The following is a 22,000-nucleotide window of genomic DNA, read 5'->3' as shown; positions in this document are numbered from 1 at the left end:
CACCTATCAACCGGAAAACGCCAAAATTCCAATTTCGCCAATTCAAGCCTAAATCTACTCCGTACCTCCAAAACACATTCCGATCACGCTTCTAAGTCTTAAATCTCCTTCTGAAGCTATCCGAACCATCGAAAATCACATACGATCCCTTTAACACATAAGACAATATCCGGTTGACTTTTCCAACTTAAGCTTACTCAAAAGAGACTAAGTGTCTCAAACCTTACCAAAACCCCTCCGAACCTGAGCCAACCAACCCGATAACACAAAATACAGCTGAACAAGGCAATAAAAAGCATAAATAGGGTAAACAGAGTGGTAACTCATGAAACCATCGGTCGGGTTGTTACACCAAGATAGCACAATAGCATTCACCCTTTCCCAATGATTCCACACAGTGGCAGGAAAGTTTTCTTTCTTATAAGATATGTCTACCATCCCTATTTTGTTCCTTCCTAATAGAGTAATACGCATAGATCGATACCAAATTAAATAATTCTCGATACCTATTAGTTGAAAGGAAATGATTTGTATTCCACTCACGTCTGAGGGATGAAGGAAAAGAGGATGATTATAATCCATACCAGCAGGTTGAGTTGAAGTCTCAGCTGTTTGACTCAAATTACCATCATTTTGTTCATTGTTTAAACTCCTCTTCATGGATCTTGAATTCGTTGATACAAACAAAAATTACAGAATTTGAATTCAAATTGCGGTAGCAGAATTAGATCCATTCAAAGCTGAATTATCTTGCTTTGATTGCTTGGATATCATGCTCAAATTTGAAGTAAAGAAGATAAAATTAAAAACAAGAGAATGAAGAAGAGGAGAGAAGAAGCAATTGTTCGATAGAGAGAAGTTAGAGAGAGAGTAATCATCATTATCAAAATTAGTCTGATATGGTGTATACATGTGAGAATATATAAGTGAGCTAAATTATACTTAGTGAGCTTAACTACCTAACCGACTTAATCACTAACAAATAACAGATTAACTAACTTAGTGTGAAATGACTAAAAAGCCCTTATTGGTTAAGTGACATTTTCCTCAACACATTCCACAATTTTCTCTTCATTATTCTGGAGTTCACTATCCTTTAAAAAAAATTGAAACAATTATTTAAAAACTCAATCTAATTTTAACCGAAAAATTAAACTTTATTCTTAGCAGAACCATGTATTGGAGAGCTTTGAATTATTATTGTCTTACTTTCTCCTTTTCAATGGTAGATTTGTGGTCACATCTCAAAATTAACATATGGATATTTCTCATTCATTTGTACCAATAAACTTTGGGATAAAATTTGATTCATTTAGACTTGCATATGAATAGTTGAATACTACGAAAGAAAACGCTGCTAGAATTGGTTGGAAAGAAAATTACTACAAGAAAGAAAGAAGGAATCTTATATAATGTGTAGCTATAACTGTGGGATTATAAAAGATATTATTTGAGAATAAATAAAAGCAGGAATTAAATACTTTATTAATTATGGTTTAGGACTTTATTTTATTCAATTAAATCTCATCCATTAATATTTAATCATGACAAGTGTCTCCAATCTAAGAAGGAACTTGAAGAAATGAAAAAACTAGAAAATGGGGGGAGTTGGATCCTCCATTATTCTTATAAAAACGTATTAACTCCAAGACGGATAACGAAATGAAGATACTATAAATAGAGAGTGACATCGTATTTATGGCACAACAAATATTAGTACCTACTCAGCTGGAAGGACCGCGAAACTAGGCATTACTAATTTGAGAAAGGACAGCATGCATATCTACTGATGATGTGCCAAGATTTAGCCACCACAAGACAATAAATTGTGACTTAGATTCAATGAGAATTGAATAAAAATTCAAGTCGTCATTTATGACTTAAATAAGCAAATGGCTATTTAAATCAAAGAAGAAAGAACCCTTATTTTTGCACAATCTTATTCTTGGTTCGTTTTCGACAAGTATTCTGTTTCTTTTGATTTTTCTCTACTCTATAAGATGGGGGATACTTCAGTAGTAGTGCAATCACAAGTCCAAGGTGAGCTTCTTTTCTCAGGATCAATTTTCTAATTATCAAATATTTTCTTTGGTCATATGTATAATATATCAACTTATTAGCCGCAAATAGATTAGGGAAAGTAAATATTTCATGGCAGTCCAAAAGCAAAAGAATAGACTTACCAAAAAAGTGCTAACTATCACACGCTTAGCTCTTATTTCCTAATGTTTTAGCCTTGTATCTTCTAGCAAATGGATTTACTGTAGCTAGCAAAAGTCATCTAACTATCACAATCTTTTAATCTTGTGTGCTGTTTCTAATCCTCTTAGAACTGTAGCGAAGCCAGGAATTTTTTTAAGGGTGTTTCAATTTGAAAAAAGTAAAAAAAACGCCGAAAAAGAGTGTTCAATACATGTTATATACCTTTAAAACCTAATATATATATAGTGTAATTTTCTGACGGAGGATGGTCAATTGACCACCCTTATCATAATGTAGCTTCGCCCATGGGTTCTTTCATGCATAGGCAGAGCCAAGACTTAAACTTTATGGGTTCGAGATTGTAATCATTTTAAGTTACTGGGTTCTAAATTAATAAGTTGTACATATTCAATGGATTTCTTAAGACAAATATATGGTTTGAACAAAAGTTACCGGATTCGGCCGAACCCGCATCCCGCACTCTACCTCCGCCCCTGCTTACATGATGAAGGGTTAATTTCACTTATAGCCACTATTTTATCCATTGTAATCGTAAAGTTATTAAACTATTTTTATAGCAGGTAAAGTCTAATTACTTTTCGTTATAGTAAGTAAAGTTCAGTTAGTAACTGAAGTATAGGTAAAGTTCATTTGCTGACTTTTTCGTGTTATAGTGTGTAAAATTCATATGTATTTATAGAGAAAATCACACATATATATAGTTGAGTTATATACTTCAATGTGATAAAGATTATTTAGCGGTTTTATTATTATAATAGACAAAGTTCAATGACAATCATATGCACGAAAGACCAAAAATTGTTACTCGTTTTCATCTTCTTAGTCATTTATTAATTTACAGCACCTTTTTATGGCATTTTGTTGCAGCAGATGACGAAGCTACAATGGAAGCAACCTCTCATAATGTAACTCATCAGTACAAATGGTGGATCCAAATGGTTATTTACTCAATATTTGTTCTATCTGGCCAATCTATAGGTACACTCTTAGGTCGATTATATTTTGACAAAGGAGGAAATAGCAAATGGTTAGCTACATTAGTACAAAATATAGGCTTCCCAATTCTCATACCTTTCCTCTTAATCAAATCAGCTAAAACTAATCATGAAGTAATAACTGAAATACAGAAACCATCTTTTTATATTGTTGCTTCACTTTATACTTTGCTTGGGTTATTCCTAGCTGGAAATTGTATGTTATATACAATAGGTTTACAATACCTTCCTGTCACAACTTATTCACTTATTTGTGCTAGTCCATTAGGATTCAATGCACTCTTTTCCTTCTTCCTAAATAAACAAAAATTCACCCCTTATATTGTCAACTCATTAGTAATTCTCACTATTTCCTCTTCTCTCCTCGTACTCCAAAACGACGATTCTGAAGATCAGTCCAATAAAAAGTCTAGAAAAAAATACATAATTGGATTTTTGTCCACTGTTGCTGCATCTGCTGGTTATGCATTGATGCTCTCTACTACACAGCTTGCTCTTCAAAAAATCTTTAAGAGGGAGAGTTTTCGTTTAATTATAGAGATGTCTATTTACCAGTCATTAATTGCGACATTGGCAATTTTGGTAGGATTTTTCGCGAGTGGTGAGTGGAAAAATATGGAGAAAGAAATGAATGAGTATAAATTAGGGAAAGTTAGATATGTTTTGAATTTAATTGGGACAGCTATTTCTTGGCAAGCTTTTTCAGTTGGTTCCATAGGGCTGATTTTCAAAGTGTCTTCATTATTCTCAAATGTGATTAGCATTTTAGGTTTGCCTATTGCTCCTGTTTTGGCTGTGATATTTCTTCATGACAAGTTGACTGGTGTTAAAGTGATGTCAATGTTGTTGGCTATATGGGGTTTTGTATCATATATTTATCAGCATTATCTTGATGATTTAAAAGACAAGGCTGCAAAAAATGTTCAAGTTGTGGAGCGTTCTGAAGTTTCTCTCATTGAAAGAAGTTAATCTTGTAATTTAATTAAATATGGCATTTTGTATAGTTTATTAAGATCGTATATAAACTTTCCGCATCTCATGTTGTGTTATATGCACTGTATCAGTTTGCATGGATTTTCGAATGAAAATAAAGCACAGAAAATTTGAGGTAGATAAGGTTTCTATCTCATTAGGTCATTTTGTTTACTCATTTGTGGCTCTTATAATAGCGAGCAGTAATCTGCATTTTGAACGGTAATTAAGGCCTTATTTGTTTGCATTTAGTGGAGGTCTGAATCTTAATCATTCAGATTTCAGATATTAAGTGCGTTTGTTTTTAAAGTCTAAATTTTAATTATTCAGATCTTAATCATTAAGTGTGTTGATTTTTTTACTTCACAACCACTTAATGCGTCTGAATATGTCTGTATGATTAAGATCTATAACACGGACTTAATTTCATTAAAATGCTATCACATATTCATTATTAACTGCCGCTACCGCCTACCATTATTAACTACCACCATGCCACCCCCACCACCATACCCCCCCCCCACCACCACCACCACCACCACCATCGCCACCTCCACCATCACCATGCCACCATCATCCTCAATCATAGCCTCCATTATCGACCATCACCACCTACTATCCCCACCACTCCAACCATCATCATTCTCACCCACAATCAACATTCATTCGCCTCAACTACCACAACTAACCACCTCATCACCATCAACAACCACAGTCGGCACTGCCCATCATTATAACCTACCACCACCCACCCACCATCTTCCTCAATCACAACTATTACCACTACCCGATATTATTAACTATCACCACCCACTACCACCATCCTCAATCATAATCGCCACCACTACCAATCACTACTAGCTACTAGTATGAACCACCATCATCAACCAAAACTACCACCAACCACCGCCTATAGTCGGCATTCATCCGTTAGCCATCACCACCAACAACTATCATATTTTAAAAAAACTATATATTTTATTGATAGAATATTAGATTAGTTAGTATTTTATTTGAATTTTATATTTATTAATTTCGAATAAAGATAAATTTTATACATTCAGATGTTAAAAATCTAATAGGCTTAATTATTTTTATTCAGATCTTAATACACATCTTAATATATTCAGATTCAGATGTCTTAATCTTAATGCACATTCTGATATTCAGATATGTATTCAAATTCAGAGGTCTTAATCTTAAAAAAAAAACAAATGAGGCCTAAGCTTTTTTTTTTTTTTTTTGGAGAAAATGGGCAAATTCATTTTACACGTCGAACAATAGATATTCTAAGATAATAATATATAATTTTAGGATAGCTTTCATTTTCTATAATGGTGTCAATAAAACAATAATTACGTATCGTAATGATTTCTATATATTTTTGTAACACTTGCACGAGATGTAATGTTTATACATATATGACTACTCTAGAGGATACTTTTTTATTGGCCAAACCATATATTTTTCAAAAAATATTTTCTGCTATACCTAACTAAACATCAGAAAATAAATAAAAAAATTATTTATTTCATATCAAACATGCCTTAGTCTCCTAATATCGGTCATCACGTATTCTAATGTTTGTAATGCATGCTATTCATAAAGACATGTATACTACTATTAGTGGAGAAGCCAGGAATTTTCTCAATAGTGTTCAAATTTGAAATAAGGAAAAAAAAATTCGTCAAAGGATATTCAATATCTCTAAAATATTTTATTTATATATACAATGTAATTTTCCGACAAAAGGTGATCAATTGACCACCCTTATCAAAGTGTAGCTTAGCCCCTGGCTACCATTCAATTTCTTAGTCTAATTATTTTAAACAACATTGAAATTCTACGCACACGTATATACAGTAGCAGATCTACCTTTATAGATATGGGTGCTAAAGCACCCATATTGGCTTTGGCCAAATTGTATATTATATTCATGGATAATGCTTAAAAAATTTAATATTTACCATGAACACCCACGTGATCATGTTTGACCATTTAGAATTTACACTAAAATTAGTGACGCACCATGACCTATAAATTCTAGATCCGCCACTGCGACACACATACACGCACACATACACATATTTGCGCGTGCGCACATATATATATATATATATATATATTCCAACTTAACCGTTTTTACCTTGATTGCTTGTAAATCGTCGTTCATGTACTATCTTTATTGTTTTTCTTCATCCATTAGCACTTTCAACCTGACCATGTAGGATGCTTTTGTATCCAGCTTGATATAAATGGCTATTTCAGCTGTGCAAGGCTCTGATGATCCCTCTTTGCTGGATCTACAGGTTAGATGGGTTCTATGTCCCTATTTTCCGTGTATAAATATTACTTACGAAAATTATAGAACTCGTTTAACATTAGGAAAATACTTTTGTCTCTCACTAAGACCTTATCCACTTGATGAATACATATTGTACCTTATCAGGTGTAGTCAAGAAGGCATTTGATGTTAAATAATTACGGAAAGTATTTTGTGTAAATTAAAAAAAAATTGTCATATTGTTAATGATAGATATAATAATATAGACATTACTAACATGTAGCGGACTTACTTTTTTTAAATTAGGTAATATTATTTGAAATGTGTTTGATCACACACTAACTCGATCCCATATCCCACCCCCACTAAATATTTTGAATTATAATCAGGACTAATTATCCCTTTCCATATGAAATAGATAATTCTATGATTGAAATATAAAAATAATCTTGATTTTAGTTAAAATACAACCAAACACATTATAGATTAATCTAAAATTTAATTTGTATCAGGATAAAACGTTTAATTCCTCCAACCAAATGGCCCCTTAGATCTTTTGAGTTGTTCATACTTCTGCTGTGACCTTGGTTATATTCTTTTATCGTCTTTTCATTTAGGAAAGTCGAAGCATCTACCTCTTCAAGATGCTCAATGTTTAGGCCCATACCCTTTTAAATAGGCAGATTGGGCTCGAGTCCAGATCCATCTTATGGACATGCTTCGATAGAATTGGTTGTGTGGATGTAGATTATTATATATAAAACAGGAAAAATGGAGGAATTTACTTAATGTAGTGGTTGACGTAAAACTAGAAAACATAATAAGAATATGAACTAAAAGAAGAAAAAAATGTGTAATAAAAGGGATTCGAGACTCTAAGGCCCTTCTTTTCTCTTTCCTTATTACAGTTTTGTTGTCCGCTGTAAGGGATTCCAAAGAAGTTTATAAAAATATTGAGCTAATTTAGTCACTGTCTTAAGATTTTGTATGAATTTTTTTTTAAAAAATCATGTGGTATAAGAACTAATCCTACGTACATTTAATTTCACAATCGTAAGCTCGCTTTTATCATTCCCATGTGAATTCCCAAAATCAGGTTAGTATCATTGCTAATATGATATTAAGTCACTACATATTATTCCCACCTCAATTATGTAAGAGCTTTGAAATGACTTTTTAAAGGCTTTATGTTACTTCACCCATTGCTACATCATATATTTAACCATGAGACTAATAAGAGAGATTAATCGGGTAGTAAAGGAAAAGTATCATGAAAATTACAACACATCCGCTTGGATGGTACTCTGTCCCATCCCAAAAAGAATAGTCATGTTTAAAAATTAGTTTAATTTTTACGTCAATTTGGACAGTAATTTTTTAATAATTTTGATACATAATCTGAATATAAAATTAAAACTTACATAAAAAGTATTATAGATCCTTATTTTTTTACTGATAAAGATGCAAAAAAAGGGGTCAATTTGTGGTCACCTTCTGCGTGTCCATTTTTCCCAATATATTTGCAAAAGCTATCATTGAGCTGGCTATTCATCCAAGGATTCAGCTAAAGAAGTGTGATGTGTAGTTGTGCAATTTGCATATTTTGCTATATATGTTTGTCAATTGTGGATTCGTTCCTATCACATATAGTTCACATCGCACTAGTAAATCGCTCACCTTCTTTTGTCCGAGTTAGGAATATTTCTTCATCATACCCCACATGTCCCTCCTTGATTCCTTCGTCATTGAATCTCTTGTCTACATCTCTTTCAAACTTATGAATATTCTTTCATTACAAAAATAAATAGGAACTACAGAAAATTCCTTATGTGAAAACTCCATCAATCGGAAATAGATCCAGAATTAAACTTGATAACTTTAAATTTTAAAACTTCTAACATTAAATTAACTGTTCATTTAAAATTGTACATTCAGATCTAATATTTTCTTAAATTTTAGAGGATCTTTAAGAATACAATTATACTGCACCTCAAAAATACTTGAATCAAATTAAAATGAAATGGTTGCAATTAACCGCCAAGGTATCCATAACAATGATTCTCAAAATAAACAATACATTTCGATCGTATATACACTTAAACTTCAAGTTGGCAAAAAAAAAAAAAAACAAAAAACAGGTTTCTATTCTTTAAGAAAAAGCTGAAGAAAAAGGAAAGAAAAAAGAAAAGAAACAAAATGAAAAAAGGGAAAGAAAAAAAAAGATGAGATAAAGATGACATATGGAAGGGTAAAGGAAGAGGTACAAAACAAGGGGTATTATCACTCTAGCCCGCGTAAGAAACTATTTAAATTTGTATAATTTTTGTATATAACATACATAATGTATATATATACAAAAAATATATATATTTCGGCTATTATTTTGAGAGATACAATGTCATTTTTTCAAAACGAAAATCTTAAAAAATAAAAATATTAGGGTAAAAAAGAAATACAAGGTTACAAGCATATCGTTTTTTATTTATTTATAATTCTTAGATATCCTTTCTTTTATTCGTGTATCTGATTCTATTTTTAATCTAGGATTGATAGTTTATATGAGTCCACCAACTGTATAGAGACCTGGTCCTATATCAATTCCCTCAGTGCTCGCTACTGAAACAATATATATGTAAATAAGACACATGATTTTTACGTGGAAAAATTTCAACTTAAGGGGACAAAAACCGCGACCTACACTGGTAGGATTTCAACTTCACTAACTTGTAATACACTATTACAAGCCACTTTGTAATGACTCTATTACAAAGACTTCAATCACTCTAACTTGTAATACACTTATCACTAGCCACTTTGTCACTCACTAGTTACAAAGACTTCAATCTATAACTAACTCTAGTCACAACACAAACTCAGACGGTTTATGATTTTGAGTTTCCTAAAACAAAACTTCTAATAAAGCAAGATAGGAGTTACAATGAAGAACAAAACACAAGATTACAACTCAACTAAGGACATACATTGACACCTAGTGAAACTGGTCAGTAGTGGAGTTGTCTTCTTGTTCTTGGCACACTTGTGACTTCAATGCTGGATCAGATCTTCAATGCTTGAGAGAATATCACTAAATGCTCAAGTAAATATCTTATGCCTTACACAATGTTATTATACTTCAAAAGACATCCCAAGGATGATGTCTATCCTTGGTTGGTAGGGAAATGACTGTTGTACTATAGCGTGCACAGTTACAGGCAGTCACTTTCTGCAGTTGCTTTCCAGCTGTATAGTTGACTTATACTTCTGTCAGGGGAACACCAAGGAATCAGGTCTCTAATCTGGTTCTTGTGAATCTAAAGGCACACTGTCCAGATTATCTTGAGTTTATTGCTGAGTGATTGTACCAGGCATGCAGGTCCTTTATCTGATTCTATACAAAAAATTTGTTAGATCATCAAAACATAGACTAAGAGTCATTAATCCCCTTAAGGATGGAATAGAGAAAACTACTTGCGGCAAATTTATAGACCCAAATTAATAAGTGGACATAATTTTTCATATTAGGTTATCAAGTCACTATTGTTATTTACTTTTTATATTTATTTGCTACTTAATCATAATAAATTAATCTTTTGTGATGCATAAACTGTTTGAGGATAAAACTTTAGTGGGCTAGATGAGTGGCTATAGCCTGTAGGAGCAACGGAGCGGGGCCAAGTGGGACTTTTTCACACGTCACGTGTCAATGTGCCTTACTTTGTCCGTTTATGCAAGACACAAGTCGCAATTAACCCTCACAATAATATAATTGGGGAAATACGTATAAGTATGTGGTGTTTATATTAATTTATTATAATTAACTGATTTAATAAAATAAAAATATATACAATTTCACCATAGTTAAGTGCTTAAATTCATGTGCAAAACCCATATTATACATTTAGGGTAAATTTCACTAATGGTCATATAATTATGATTTTTTTCTTAAAATTATATAACTTTATTTTCTCACACAAAAATCATATATTACGATTTGTTTCCCCACAAAAGTCATATAACTTTGTGTTCTCACACAAAAATCATAAAATTTTCACATAAAAAACATAGAGGTCGAAAAACAAAATTTTCGCTATTTTCTAATTTTACGTTTTTTATTTTTTATTTTCAGTATAATAAATAGTTACCCAATTAAAATAGGAGAAATATAAGTATATTTTTAGCCATCCCAAAAATAATAGCCGTCAAAATATATTTTATATATGTGTTATATATATATACATATATACATACATATATATATATATATATATATATATATATATATATATATATATTGGCTAGCAAATGCAATTAGTTTCGACCAGTCGGTTAATTTTATATTTTTCTCTTAAATATGAATGACCCAACCTAGTCTGACCCAATAACCATATACGCAAGCTAAAATAATACGAAAAGTGGATTCTTTTTCCATAAAAAATGTAGTTCGAAATGCATGAGATTCTGACAAAAAATAAAGAAATAAAAGTATAATTAGAGAGCACTTGAAATAAAAATACTTTCAATTTGAATAAAAATCTTGAAAAATAAAATAAAAGATAGAAGTATCATGTTTTAAAGAATTTACTATTCACTTTTAGTATTATTTTAATTTATATATATGAGTATTGGATCGGGTGGGCCAAGTCGGGTTGGATCATCCCTATTTTAATTGGATTATTATTTATTAGACTGAAAATAAAAAATAAAAATTACAAAATAAGAAAATACTACTGAAAATTTGTATTTTGCGATCACTATAATTGTTGTGTGAGTTAGTAAAAAATTTATAATTTTTATATGAGAAAACATAATTATATAATTTTGGTAAAAAAAAAAGTTATAGTTATATAATTTTTGTATGAGAAAATAAAATTATATGACTTTGATAAAAAAAAATAAAAAAAAATCAGACGTATATGATCATTTGCGACTCATAGATGGTTTGTCGCTTATCACCAAAAAGATTGTGGGAGTGTGGACTATAACTTGTCACTAACTTTAGAATCTTTTCAAAGATACACTCCCTTGAGATTCCTTCCTACTTGGGACCCACGGCAACCGTACTTTTCAGATTTTTTCTTTACTTGGCCTGCAGCTCCTATTCCAGCCTTACATCTTTTCTTTGTTGATATCTCTAGGAATCAAAATATCTAACTGCTTCAATTCGGATAGTACTGAAAAAGTTTACTACTTTACTTTACTTATATTTAGGTATCGCAAAATTCTCACAACTCTTTTTTAACCAAAAAAAAAAAATCAATTTACTTTGTATAATTTATCACAAAAATTACTTGGAGGAAATAAATGAAATTTTTTCTACAATATTTATGAAAATTAAGTGTATTTTTTGTTATAAAAATTTATTTAATGACTTTTTGGTTACAAGTAAAATAGTTTAGCAATTTTAATATAGTAAAATATAACTTGAGTAACTATCCATGAAATTTTCTCATTGTTTAAATCATCAAAAAGAATTGTGCTTCCGGGTATTCAATGAAGTCAAATAAAGTGATTTCTCCAATAAAACCTTGACATAAATTTGCATAAGTTTAATACTAATTTTATACCGATTTTAATGTAATACTCTGTATTTAATTTTTAAAAAGAGAATTATTCTATGTCCAGCTGAACCACTGGAATAATTATTTTATGTTAAAAAAAATTATTTTCCCACCTTCATGAATTAAACCAAGTTAATTTATAGCAAATTTTATGTAGCTGTCTGTTAATTTGAAAAAATTAACCATAGCCTCATTTGTTTTTTTAAAAATTAAGATGTCTGAATCTGAATATCAAGATATGCATTAAAGCTAAGACATTTGGATCTGAATACACAATCAAATATTAAGATGTTTATTCAATGAATGTGGATGATAACATCTTAATGAAATTGAATCTTTGTTATAGATCTTAATCATATAGATCTATTCAAACTCATTAAGTAATTGTGAAGTTAAAAAAATAAACACACTTAATGATCAAGATCTAAATAATTAAAATTCAGAATTTAAAAATAAATACACTTAATATTTGAGATCTGAGTGATTAAAATTTAAACCTCCGCAAATACATGAGGCCTATTAAATTAAAAACTTCCTTTAGCGGAAAGAAAGCATAAATAAGCAAACAGGAACTTCGGTAAGAAAAGGCTACAAGTTAGATGGAAGAAATAGAGCTCGTTTGGCTTAGCTGATTTAGAGTAGCTGATAAACATTAGGTGTTGAAAAGTACTTTTAAGTGTTGAATCTGATTTAAAAAATAAGCAGTCACGTGTTTGGATAAAAGTGCTGAAATAAATAATAAGCAGCTGAAGAATTGGGTATATGAAGAGTTTTATTTTAAAAAAAGTATTTTAGGGATAGAATAGTAAATATTTTGGTCAAATCTAAAGTGCTTATAAGCTGAAATTTGATAAGTTGGGGGAGACAAACTTATGATTTTTGGCTTATAAGCACTTTTAATTTTACCAAATGCGTAGATAAGCCAAAAAATATTTATAAGCCAATTTGACCAGCTTATAAGCTTAGCTAAACACCCTCTTAGTTTGTCCTCTACAAGTCTTTTTTTCATTTATTGGACCTTAATTTCTTTACTTTTTATTTTTTGCCCATGAAAATATTAAAATCAGGTTTAAGTATGGTCACATGCCTTTGTCTATTTCTAAAATTTTGTGGGACAAATTTAAATTTAGCAAACAAATCAAAACTAAATCTTCCCCAAGCTTTAGCATTAACTGCCAACTTCTCCATATATTAATATTATTTATTAATTTGGATTGATTTGTTAGGGCTGATTTTTAATATTTCATAATGAGAATCAAATTAATTAGCATTTTAATCCTAAAAGGATCAAAAGGGCTGCCCCACCTAGAGGCCCCAAGTTAGATATTAAAATTTTAGGAAATGGTAAAGATGGCATGTTATATATTTATTGGCATTGAATGGAAGTGGGGACAATATTTGATTTTACAAAAGAAGCGGGGACAATATTGTGTTGTACATGTGAATAGTAGGTTGTCATTTTTTTCTTCAAATTAATGATTAACATTTATTACAATAATAACTTCCACATAATAACATTATAAATGATCTAATGCAAGTAAGTTTTAAGTCGTCATTGCAGAGAACTTAAACTAAATAAAATTACATTAATTATTATTTGACTGCAACTTTTGCTTAAAAGACTTGAATTTGATAGATTGATACTCCATCCGTCTCATATTAACAGTTGTGGTTATTAAAAATAGTTGTCTTAAATTATTTGTCATTTTAGAAGTTCAAGACAAAATTGATTGCTTTTTCCCTTTTTACCCTTAATAATAATTATTTTTGATGATGGAGATAACAAATAAATAGAATAAATATTCAATGAAAAGAGATTATATCATAAGACATAAATAAAATTAGAATAATCCATTTTCTTTCCCAATTAATATTTATTAAGGGGCGTGAAAGAGAAATATGACACATAATATGAGACAGGGGAGTAATAATTGAAAGTATTTGAGAAAGCGTATAAATTGATCAGATTTAATTTATAAATACTTTTTAATTTATCTACATATTTGTTTTAACAAAATGATACGGTCCGGTGTTTTCTGAATTAATTTCAGCAAAAGCCATATTTGTAAATGATTGTCACTTTTGGAAGTATTAAAGTGACATTCATTAATAAAAAAATTATTAAGTGTAAATATTCATCTAATCTTCTTTAAGGGTGAAGACTCCATATATTTATACTCTCTGTCCAGCTTTTTTTTTCTTCTTAAAATCCATTTATCGAATTTATTTTTCCTTTAAATAAGTACTCAAGCCCTTTTATCAAACATTCAGATGAAATAGCTTACCTCATTTGGTGGTTGAAATATCATTTTCCGCACCCCAATAAGCAGTGGTGCCCAACTTGTTCATTATCTATTCCACTAAACCAATAAAATACCCTCATAATCTGATATTAACCACAGTTCCACACTCTATGAAACTCTTTCTCTGATACCTAACAATACTTTAATTATCCACAAGAAACTGACTGTCAACTTATTTGATTTAAAATCTTTTCGTTAATTAAATACGTGGCAGCAGTACTCTATGTTTGATTAGAATAATTAACATGTTACTGCACTATCATCTCTTTCTCATATGGGTAAAAACACTCGAACAACGGTGTCGTTTGATAATAACTCTTGCCCGATTTTTTTGTTTGTTCGTTTTATTTTTCAGTAAATAATTCTTTATGAAAAAAAAAAAAAGGGAAAACAAACATAGACTATTGAGGAATAATTTCCTTTTTAGCCCCTCATTTCGTCGTATAAAAATAAAAAATAGCCATATTTACTACTTGTAATCGAAAAATAGTCACAATTTAAAAATAATTGATATTTAGTCACTTTTTTTTATGTAAAGATAAAATCTGAACAAAAATAACCTTAAAATTTCGGAAATTCTAGCATAATATGCTACAAATATAATCCGGTTTACAAGTTGTTCGAATAATTCCTATGTAATAAATATTAAGATTCTGGTATCTAATTAACTAACAAATTAAATTAGTAGATTAACAACTAGGGATACTAAGGGTTGGAGACAAGATTAAGGAGGTCTAGAATTATGATTTCTCCAATTGTCGGAATCCTTCCCGCTATATTTTCTATAAATTCGCCTAAGTATTCTCTACCAATCATGAGCACTCTGACTGTCGTAACTCTCTCCCGAGTAATTACCACAATTTACTAGACATATTCTCCCAAATTACGCTAGCTGGCATTAAGTACGGCTCACTCCGATTGCACCCAAGGTTTCGTTATTCCTAATCATACTTTTAAACCCTCCGTATTGATCCCCCATATACGTTAGGAGTGATGTTGTTCAATAACTACCTAAATATGCACTCTCTCTTGAGTAATACACACTGAATAGGCACAGTCGATTGAGGGCTCTTCAACCAACCACAATAATAACATAGTTGAACAAATAGAGAAAATACTACAGCAAATCTATATTAACGTAACAGGAAAATCATCCTTCAAGAGGTTCCATCAAAACACCAGATAACAAATTAGATATTCATACTAGTATGCATAACTACAATACTAGAATTCATAACCAAAAATTGAAATAGGAAGAAGAAAGTGAAAAACTCGTAGAAGAATTCTCCGCCTTGCTCCTAGTGTATTCTTGCCTCCGTAGGTCTCAAGTGTGTCCAAACTCGATCTCCCCTTCTCCGTCTATCTAAAGTCCCTCAAAAGTGACGTTTTTAGGTCTATTTATATGTTTAGGACAAGACCTAAACGTATAGCTCAACTCCTAGTCAAGCTAGGAAATAATAAAACCTTCAAAACTCAGACTGGGCCTGGCCTTAGGCCCGGCGTCGCCTGGCTAATGCCAACCTCAGCCTGGCTTTAAGCTGGCCTCGCCAGGCTAAAGCCTGGTCGATCTGACTTTTGTCCAGCTTTTCCTTTTCACCATTCTCGAGCGCGCTTTCGAGGTTTAAGCATGTCACGTCCCGGATTTTCCACCATCAGGAGTCGTGATGATGCTTACTTGTGAAAGCTAGGCAAGCCAACCAATACAATTATTTGCCTTTTTTCATTTTTAAATCCTTTAAACAGTTATGAATTAACATTTGCACAATCAGCGTAATTAATAAGGCGGAACAATGAAATATAACAATTTAATATTAATACTGATAACAAAATCCATAAACCAAAAACTACCCGGATCTGGTGTCACAATTTCACAAACTGTCTAAGAGTACTACAAACAAGGGTCCGAAAGATAAATACAACACTCTCTGAAATACATAAAAAAAATAGAAGGGAAAGATAGGAGGAGACGCCAAGGCCTGCGGACGCCTGCAGGACTACCTCAGGTCGCCTGAATGGACTGAAGGCAGCAACCTCACTGCGGTCCAAAAGCTGCAGCACCGGGCTCTGTACACAGTGCAAAGTGTAGTATCAGCACAACCGACCCCATGTGCTGGTAAGTGCCTAACCTAACCTCGGCGAAATAGTGACGAGGTTAGGACCAGACTTCCAAATAAACTTATACAGTTATATCATATACATCGGAAAAATAAAAGTAGATATTTACAGTTTAAGATGGGAGGGGAAAACATGCTGCAGGGAGTATCAGATAACAACAGAATACCAATAGAGGAATGTACAGAAAACCCATAATTCAATTGCCAACAAGAATTAAGAAAACAAACACAATATTCACTTTCATTTCTTTCTTGTTGCAGGCGTGCAACCCGATCCCATTTTATATGATACCGTTGTGGCATGCAACCCGATCCCATTTCATATGTCATCGTGGCGGCGTGCTACCTGCTCCCATTTCATGTATATTACTGTGGCGTCGTGCCACCAGATCCCATTTCATATATTACCGTGGCGGCGTGCCACCCGATCCCATTCCATGTATTACTGTGGCGGCATGCCACCCGCTCCCATTTCATGTATTACCGTGGCAGCATGCCACCCGCTCCATTTCATATATTACCGTGGCGTCGTGCCACCGCTCCCATTTGTGTATTACCGTGGCGGTGTGTCACCCGATCCCATATACAATTCAACATCAATCACACAAGAATCCCGGCAAGGGAACAAGAGTATATCAACAACATACCGACAAGGGAGACAATACCATAAACAATAACATCCCGACAAGGGAGACAATACCATAAATAATAACATCCCGGCAAGGAAACCAACAATGATAATCATCAAATTGGGCATGAATAAATCACAACGGAGTCACAATAATTATAATACAAGACTCACGGGCATGCTTGACACCGACGTATAGATACTCGTCACCATGCCTATACGTCGTACTCCACAATTAACACATAGCAAATAAGACGCAACTTCTAATCCCTCAAGCTAAGGTTAGAACAAACACTTACCTCGATGCCACGAACACAATTCAAACCTCAACTACCGCTTTACTTCGTGTTTCCACCACCAATTCGCTTGTATCTAGCCACAATTTACTTAACGATATCAATAAATGCTAAATGAATCAATTCTAATGCATGAAAATAGGTTTTCTAAAGTTTTTCCCAAAAAGTCAAAAATCGACTCCGGGCCCACATGGTCAAAACCCGAGGTTCGAACCAAAATCCGATTATTCATTCACCTACGACTTAACCCAAATATATAATTTATTTTGAAATCGGACCTCAAATCGAAGTCCAAATTCCCAAAATTTGAAAAACCTAAGTTCTACCCAAAACACCAATTTTCCCCATGAAAACCCTTGATTTTGAGTTGAAATCATGTGAAACGATATTAAAGATTAAAGAAAACGAGTTAGAAATGACTTACAGTCGATTTGGAAGAGTAGTTGTCTATGAAAAATCGCCCAAAGGTGTTTTAGGTTTGAGAGGGTTTGAAAAATGAAAGATTTTCGGCTAAATTATAATTTGCACAGGTGCAGATATCGCATTTGCGAAGTCAGGTTCGCAAATGCGAAGGTAAGCCAAATCCTGCTTTCTTCGCAATTGCGAACTGTTGTTCGCATTTGCGGTCCCTGTTGAAGTCGTATTTGCGACATAAGCCTCACAAATGTGAAGGTTCCTGCCTCAGCCAATCATCGTAATTGCGATGGGTCTTCGCAAATGCGAGCTCGCAATTGCGAGCCAGGAGTCTGCAAACCTGCAACACACAACAATTTTTCCCAAGTTTAAAACACTTCGTTGCCTATCCAAAACTCACCCGAGCCCTCGGGGCTCCAAACCAAACATGCACACAAGTCCAAAAACATCATACAGACTTGCTCGTGCGATCAAATCATCAAAATAACATCAATAACTATGAATTTAGCATCAAAATCAAAGAAAAATCTTATGAACTCTTAAGTTCCATTTTTAACAACCGATGGTCCGATTCACGTCATATCAAGTCCGTTTCTTACCAAATTTTACAGGTTCAACTTAATGCTATATAAGACCTATACCGGGCTCCGAAACCAAGATACGGACCCGATACCATCAAATGCAAACACATTCAAATTTCTAAAAACTCTTATAATTTCAGTTAAACAATTTTCTTCAAAAATTCATTTCTCGGGCTTGGGACCTTGGAATTCAATTCCGGACATACGTCCAAGTTCCATATTTTCCTATGGACCCTACGGGACCATCGAATCACGGGTCCGGGTCCGTTTACCCAAAATATTGACCGAAGTCAACTTAAATTTATTTTAAAAGCAAAATTTACCATTTTTCATATATTTTTATATAATGGCTTTCTGGATACACGTCCGGACTGCACATGCAAATCGAGGTGAGACAAAAAGGAGGTTTAAGGCCTAGGAACATAGAATTTATTTCCAAAACAAGTGATGACCTTTTGGGTCATCATAAAGCATCCCTTTAGCTCTACTTTCATCTCCAATTCACATACATATAAAATAGACTCCATTACTCGCAAATAAAATATAATTTATCATTAAAGCATGTATAATGCAATGCAAATAATGTACGAAACTATGAAATTATAGCTACACATCACATGTATATTCAACCTTGTTTCATTGACTTTGGCATGACTTGCCATGTGCATTGCTGACATTCAAGATTGAACATTTCAGAGACAACCACGTGGCGAAGAAAAATAATAATTGCTGACCTGGAAGTATCAATTAAACATTTTCATTTAGTTGAAAGCTCTATTGCACAATAAAGAATAATTTGCAAACTATTCCCACTGCCAGATTGCAATTTGGATTAGCCAAGTATTAATTGTGCTTGCTACGTTCTGCAAATTATTTTTGTTGCCAGATTAGCAAGACTAAGTTCTGCAAATTATTTCTCTTTCTCATCAAGTTGTATCTTTAATGGACGCATATCTTGTTTTTCGGTGTGGTTTAGGGGTAAGATTAGAGATACTGAAATTCGCTTTTTGACAAATAGTTAGGAAATTATTTTTCTTTCTCGCCAACTAAATATTTTTAATTTTTTATTCACCTTCCAAACGCTAAAAATGTGTGAAAAAATCACTTATTTTGCCACTGATGCATATACCAAAATCACTCCATTTGCACAATCAACCGGTGCGAGTTTCTTTTAATTGTGCAGTTAATATTTATTTTAAAAGCGTCATTATCAATGCTACTTTTAAAGTACGAAAAAAAATTACTACTCCCTCCGTTTCATATTAAATGAGGTACTTTCCTTTTTAGTCTGTTTCAAAACAAATGACACATTTCTAAATTTGAAAATAGTTTAACTTTAAACTCTTTCATTTTACTCATTTATCCTTAATGAGAAGCTTTTATAGCCACACAAATGTCATGGCCCACAAACTTTTTACCCCTTAAGCTTTTAAGACCACAAGTTTCAATTTTTTTTTAAAACTCCGTGCCGAGTCAAACTACCTTATATAATATGAAACGGAGCAAGTACATCGTAAAGAGATCAATACGGTCTGTGTTACTTTACAGTTAGAATTTCTTTTTAAAAAGACACTTAAATTTAAGGCGTCCAAGAGAAAAATAATCGGCCAGCCAAAACAAGAGAAAATGTTTAGTCCCTGCATTCACTGTTTGAAAGAACTATGCTCAGGGTGTTCATAAGAATCCGAAAAACAGAACCAAATCGAAAACCAAATTAAACCGACCAAAAAAATTGATACTTTTTTGTTTGGTTTGGTTTTGGTTTTGAAATTTAAAAACCGATCAAATTTAGTTTGATTTTGGTTTTAATAATAAAAAAATCGAACCAAACCGAATATAGGAGTAGCTATTTTAAATTTAAAATTACACCTATATATATGTATACTTTTATACAAAGTTTCAAAAATTTTATAGTAAATGTTAATCGTTTGCACTTTTAGTACGGTTCTTTACCTTTACATTCTAGTTTGATTGGTAGTTTTCTTTTGTTAAGTGTAAGAATCTATTTCACGTTAAAAATTATATATTTTTAATTGAGTCCTTAAATTATTCATCACTATTTGATTCAATTACCATCAATATATCTTGGTAAATAATAGATTTCTCAAAGGGCAATTGATTTGATAGTGTTGCGTTAAAAATGTGGTCGCCGAAATATGTGTTTGGTAGTGTATGTCTTATATTTAAGAAAAAAACCGATAAATAACCGAAAAAACCGAAAAACCGACATAAACCAAATCGAGAAAAAACCGACTTAATTGGTTTGGTTCTAATATTTGAAAAACCGACTTACTTAGTTTGATTTTTTTTTAGGGAAAAACCGATTCAAACCGAACCATGAACACCCATAACTATGCTTATGACTTATGAGTGTGACACCAGAAATGAGCACCTTAATCTGAGAAATCGGTGCGACATAAATATTGCAACCAAGAACGTAACCTAATTACCTAACCAGTAACAATTCATGAGAAGTCACAGTCGAAAAAAATGGAGGGGTCCTTGTAAGTTGTGACCATTATTCTTTAACTATTTCTTTTTAACCTAAAAACATATAGTATTATCCAAGGATTTCCTAATTGAAGGTTATGATAAAATTTCATCTTTAAGGAGATTGATTACTTACATATGAATTTTTTTTGGGTCCAAATTACTTACATATGAATAGAAGTACATAATGTACATGTGAAATTTTGTGAATATTGAAGAAACTTGTGCCATTTTTTAAAGCAAATTTTATCGCGATTTGCGGAGCTGAAGAAGTCAGCAATATGAAGTAGAAGATAATATAATGTGGGAAATCTAAAATGTTGCGGAGCACGTATTTAGGAGAAAATAAAGTTGAAGATGTTATAGAAAGTGAATAAAGAGACATCTCATAGTTGTTACAATGTTAAAATGTTCTATAATATACTTCATCTGTTTAAATTTACATGACACATTTTACTTATCGAGAGTCAATTTGATTAATCTTTGAAGTTAAATCGGATTAATTTAATTCGATATTTTAAATTAAAATTTAGATATTCATAACTATATGAAAAACACAAATTGTACTCTTCTCATGTCAATATGATAAAAAATATATTTTAAAATTGATCAAAATTCACACAATTTGAATTTCGAGAAGCAAAATACGTCCTATAAAATAAAATAGAGAGTATTATTATTCACAAAGAAAGATAGCGAAGAAATATTTTATTATAAAAGCAAAGAGAAGTGTGGCGGTCGTGCAAGCAAGCGAAGTGAATATATTAGATGAGCTTGGTGCACTCCGATCCATTCCCTTAATATAAAATGTTCTACAAGTATACGAACCGCAGGGTACATACAAATCAAATAAAGGAGGGCATATTTTATAGAGGAAATTGGGAAAAGAATAAATGACATAGCGCATAAAAACAATATGCATAAAGTAAGAAACCAATCATTAAAATAAAAAATTTAAATAATTAAAAAAGGAGAAAAAATCGAACAATATGCATATAGCAAGAAGCAATCATTGTATTGTAAATTAAAGAAAAGAAGAGAGTGTAAAAAAAAGCAATGTCATAATATTAGGGAAGCAAAATGTAGAAAAGGAAATGTTAGTGTACTTATAGTAAAACATTTGTCTTTTATCAGAAGCGGAT

At 32.1% G+C, this 22,000-nt stretch overlaps 1 protein-coding gene across 2 annotated transcripts; it reads left to right on the top strand.

The window, feature by feature from the left end:
- The first annotated feature begins 1,852 nt into the window (after nucleotides 1–1,852).
- Nucleotides 1,853–4,327, top strand: LOC107820805 (putative purine permease 10). 2 transcript variants are annotated; one of them, XM_016647147.2, is made up of 2 exons: nucleotides 1,853–2,040; nucleotides 3,091–4,327. In XM_016647147.2, exons 1-2 carry the CDS (start codon nucleotides 2,001–2,003, stop codon nucleotides 4,185–4,187), a joined length of 1,137 nt encoding a protein of 378 aa, XP_016502633.1. In that variant the 5' UTR covers nucleotides 1,853–2,000; the 3' UTR covers nucleotides 4,188–4,327. The 2 variants fall into 2 exon arrangements, with proteins under 2 accessions (XP_016502633.1, XP_016502634.1); XM_016647148.2 differs by having other exon boundaries at nucleotides 1,854–2,040; nucleotides 3,094–4,327.
- The last annotated feature ends 17,673 nt before the right edge of the window (nucleotides 4,328–22,000 follow it).

Source organism: Nicotiana tabacum, chromosome 3 (assembly GCF_000715075.1).
Source record: "Nicotiana tabacum cultivar K326 chromosome 3, ASM71507v2, whole genome shotgun sequence".
Classification (NCBI taxonomy): Eukaryota; Viridiplantae; Streptophyta; class Magnoliopsida; order Solanales; family Solanaceae; genus Nicotiana; species Nicotiana tabacum.
This window is presented reverse-complemented; position numbering and strand designations above follow the sequence as displayed.

What these genes read in the sequence shown, in the direction of transcription:
- LOC107820805 (XM_016647147.2), top strand. Translation starts at nt 2,001, where the DNA reads ATGGGGGATACTTCAGTAGTAGTGCAATCACAAGTCCAAG. An exon ending in AGTGCAATCACAAGTCCAAG is followed by an intron (nt 2,041 to 3,090) that starts GTGAGCTTCTTT and finishes ATTTTGTTGCAG; the next exon opens with CAGATGACGAAGCTACAATG.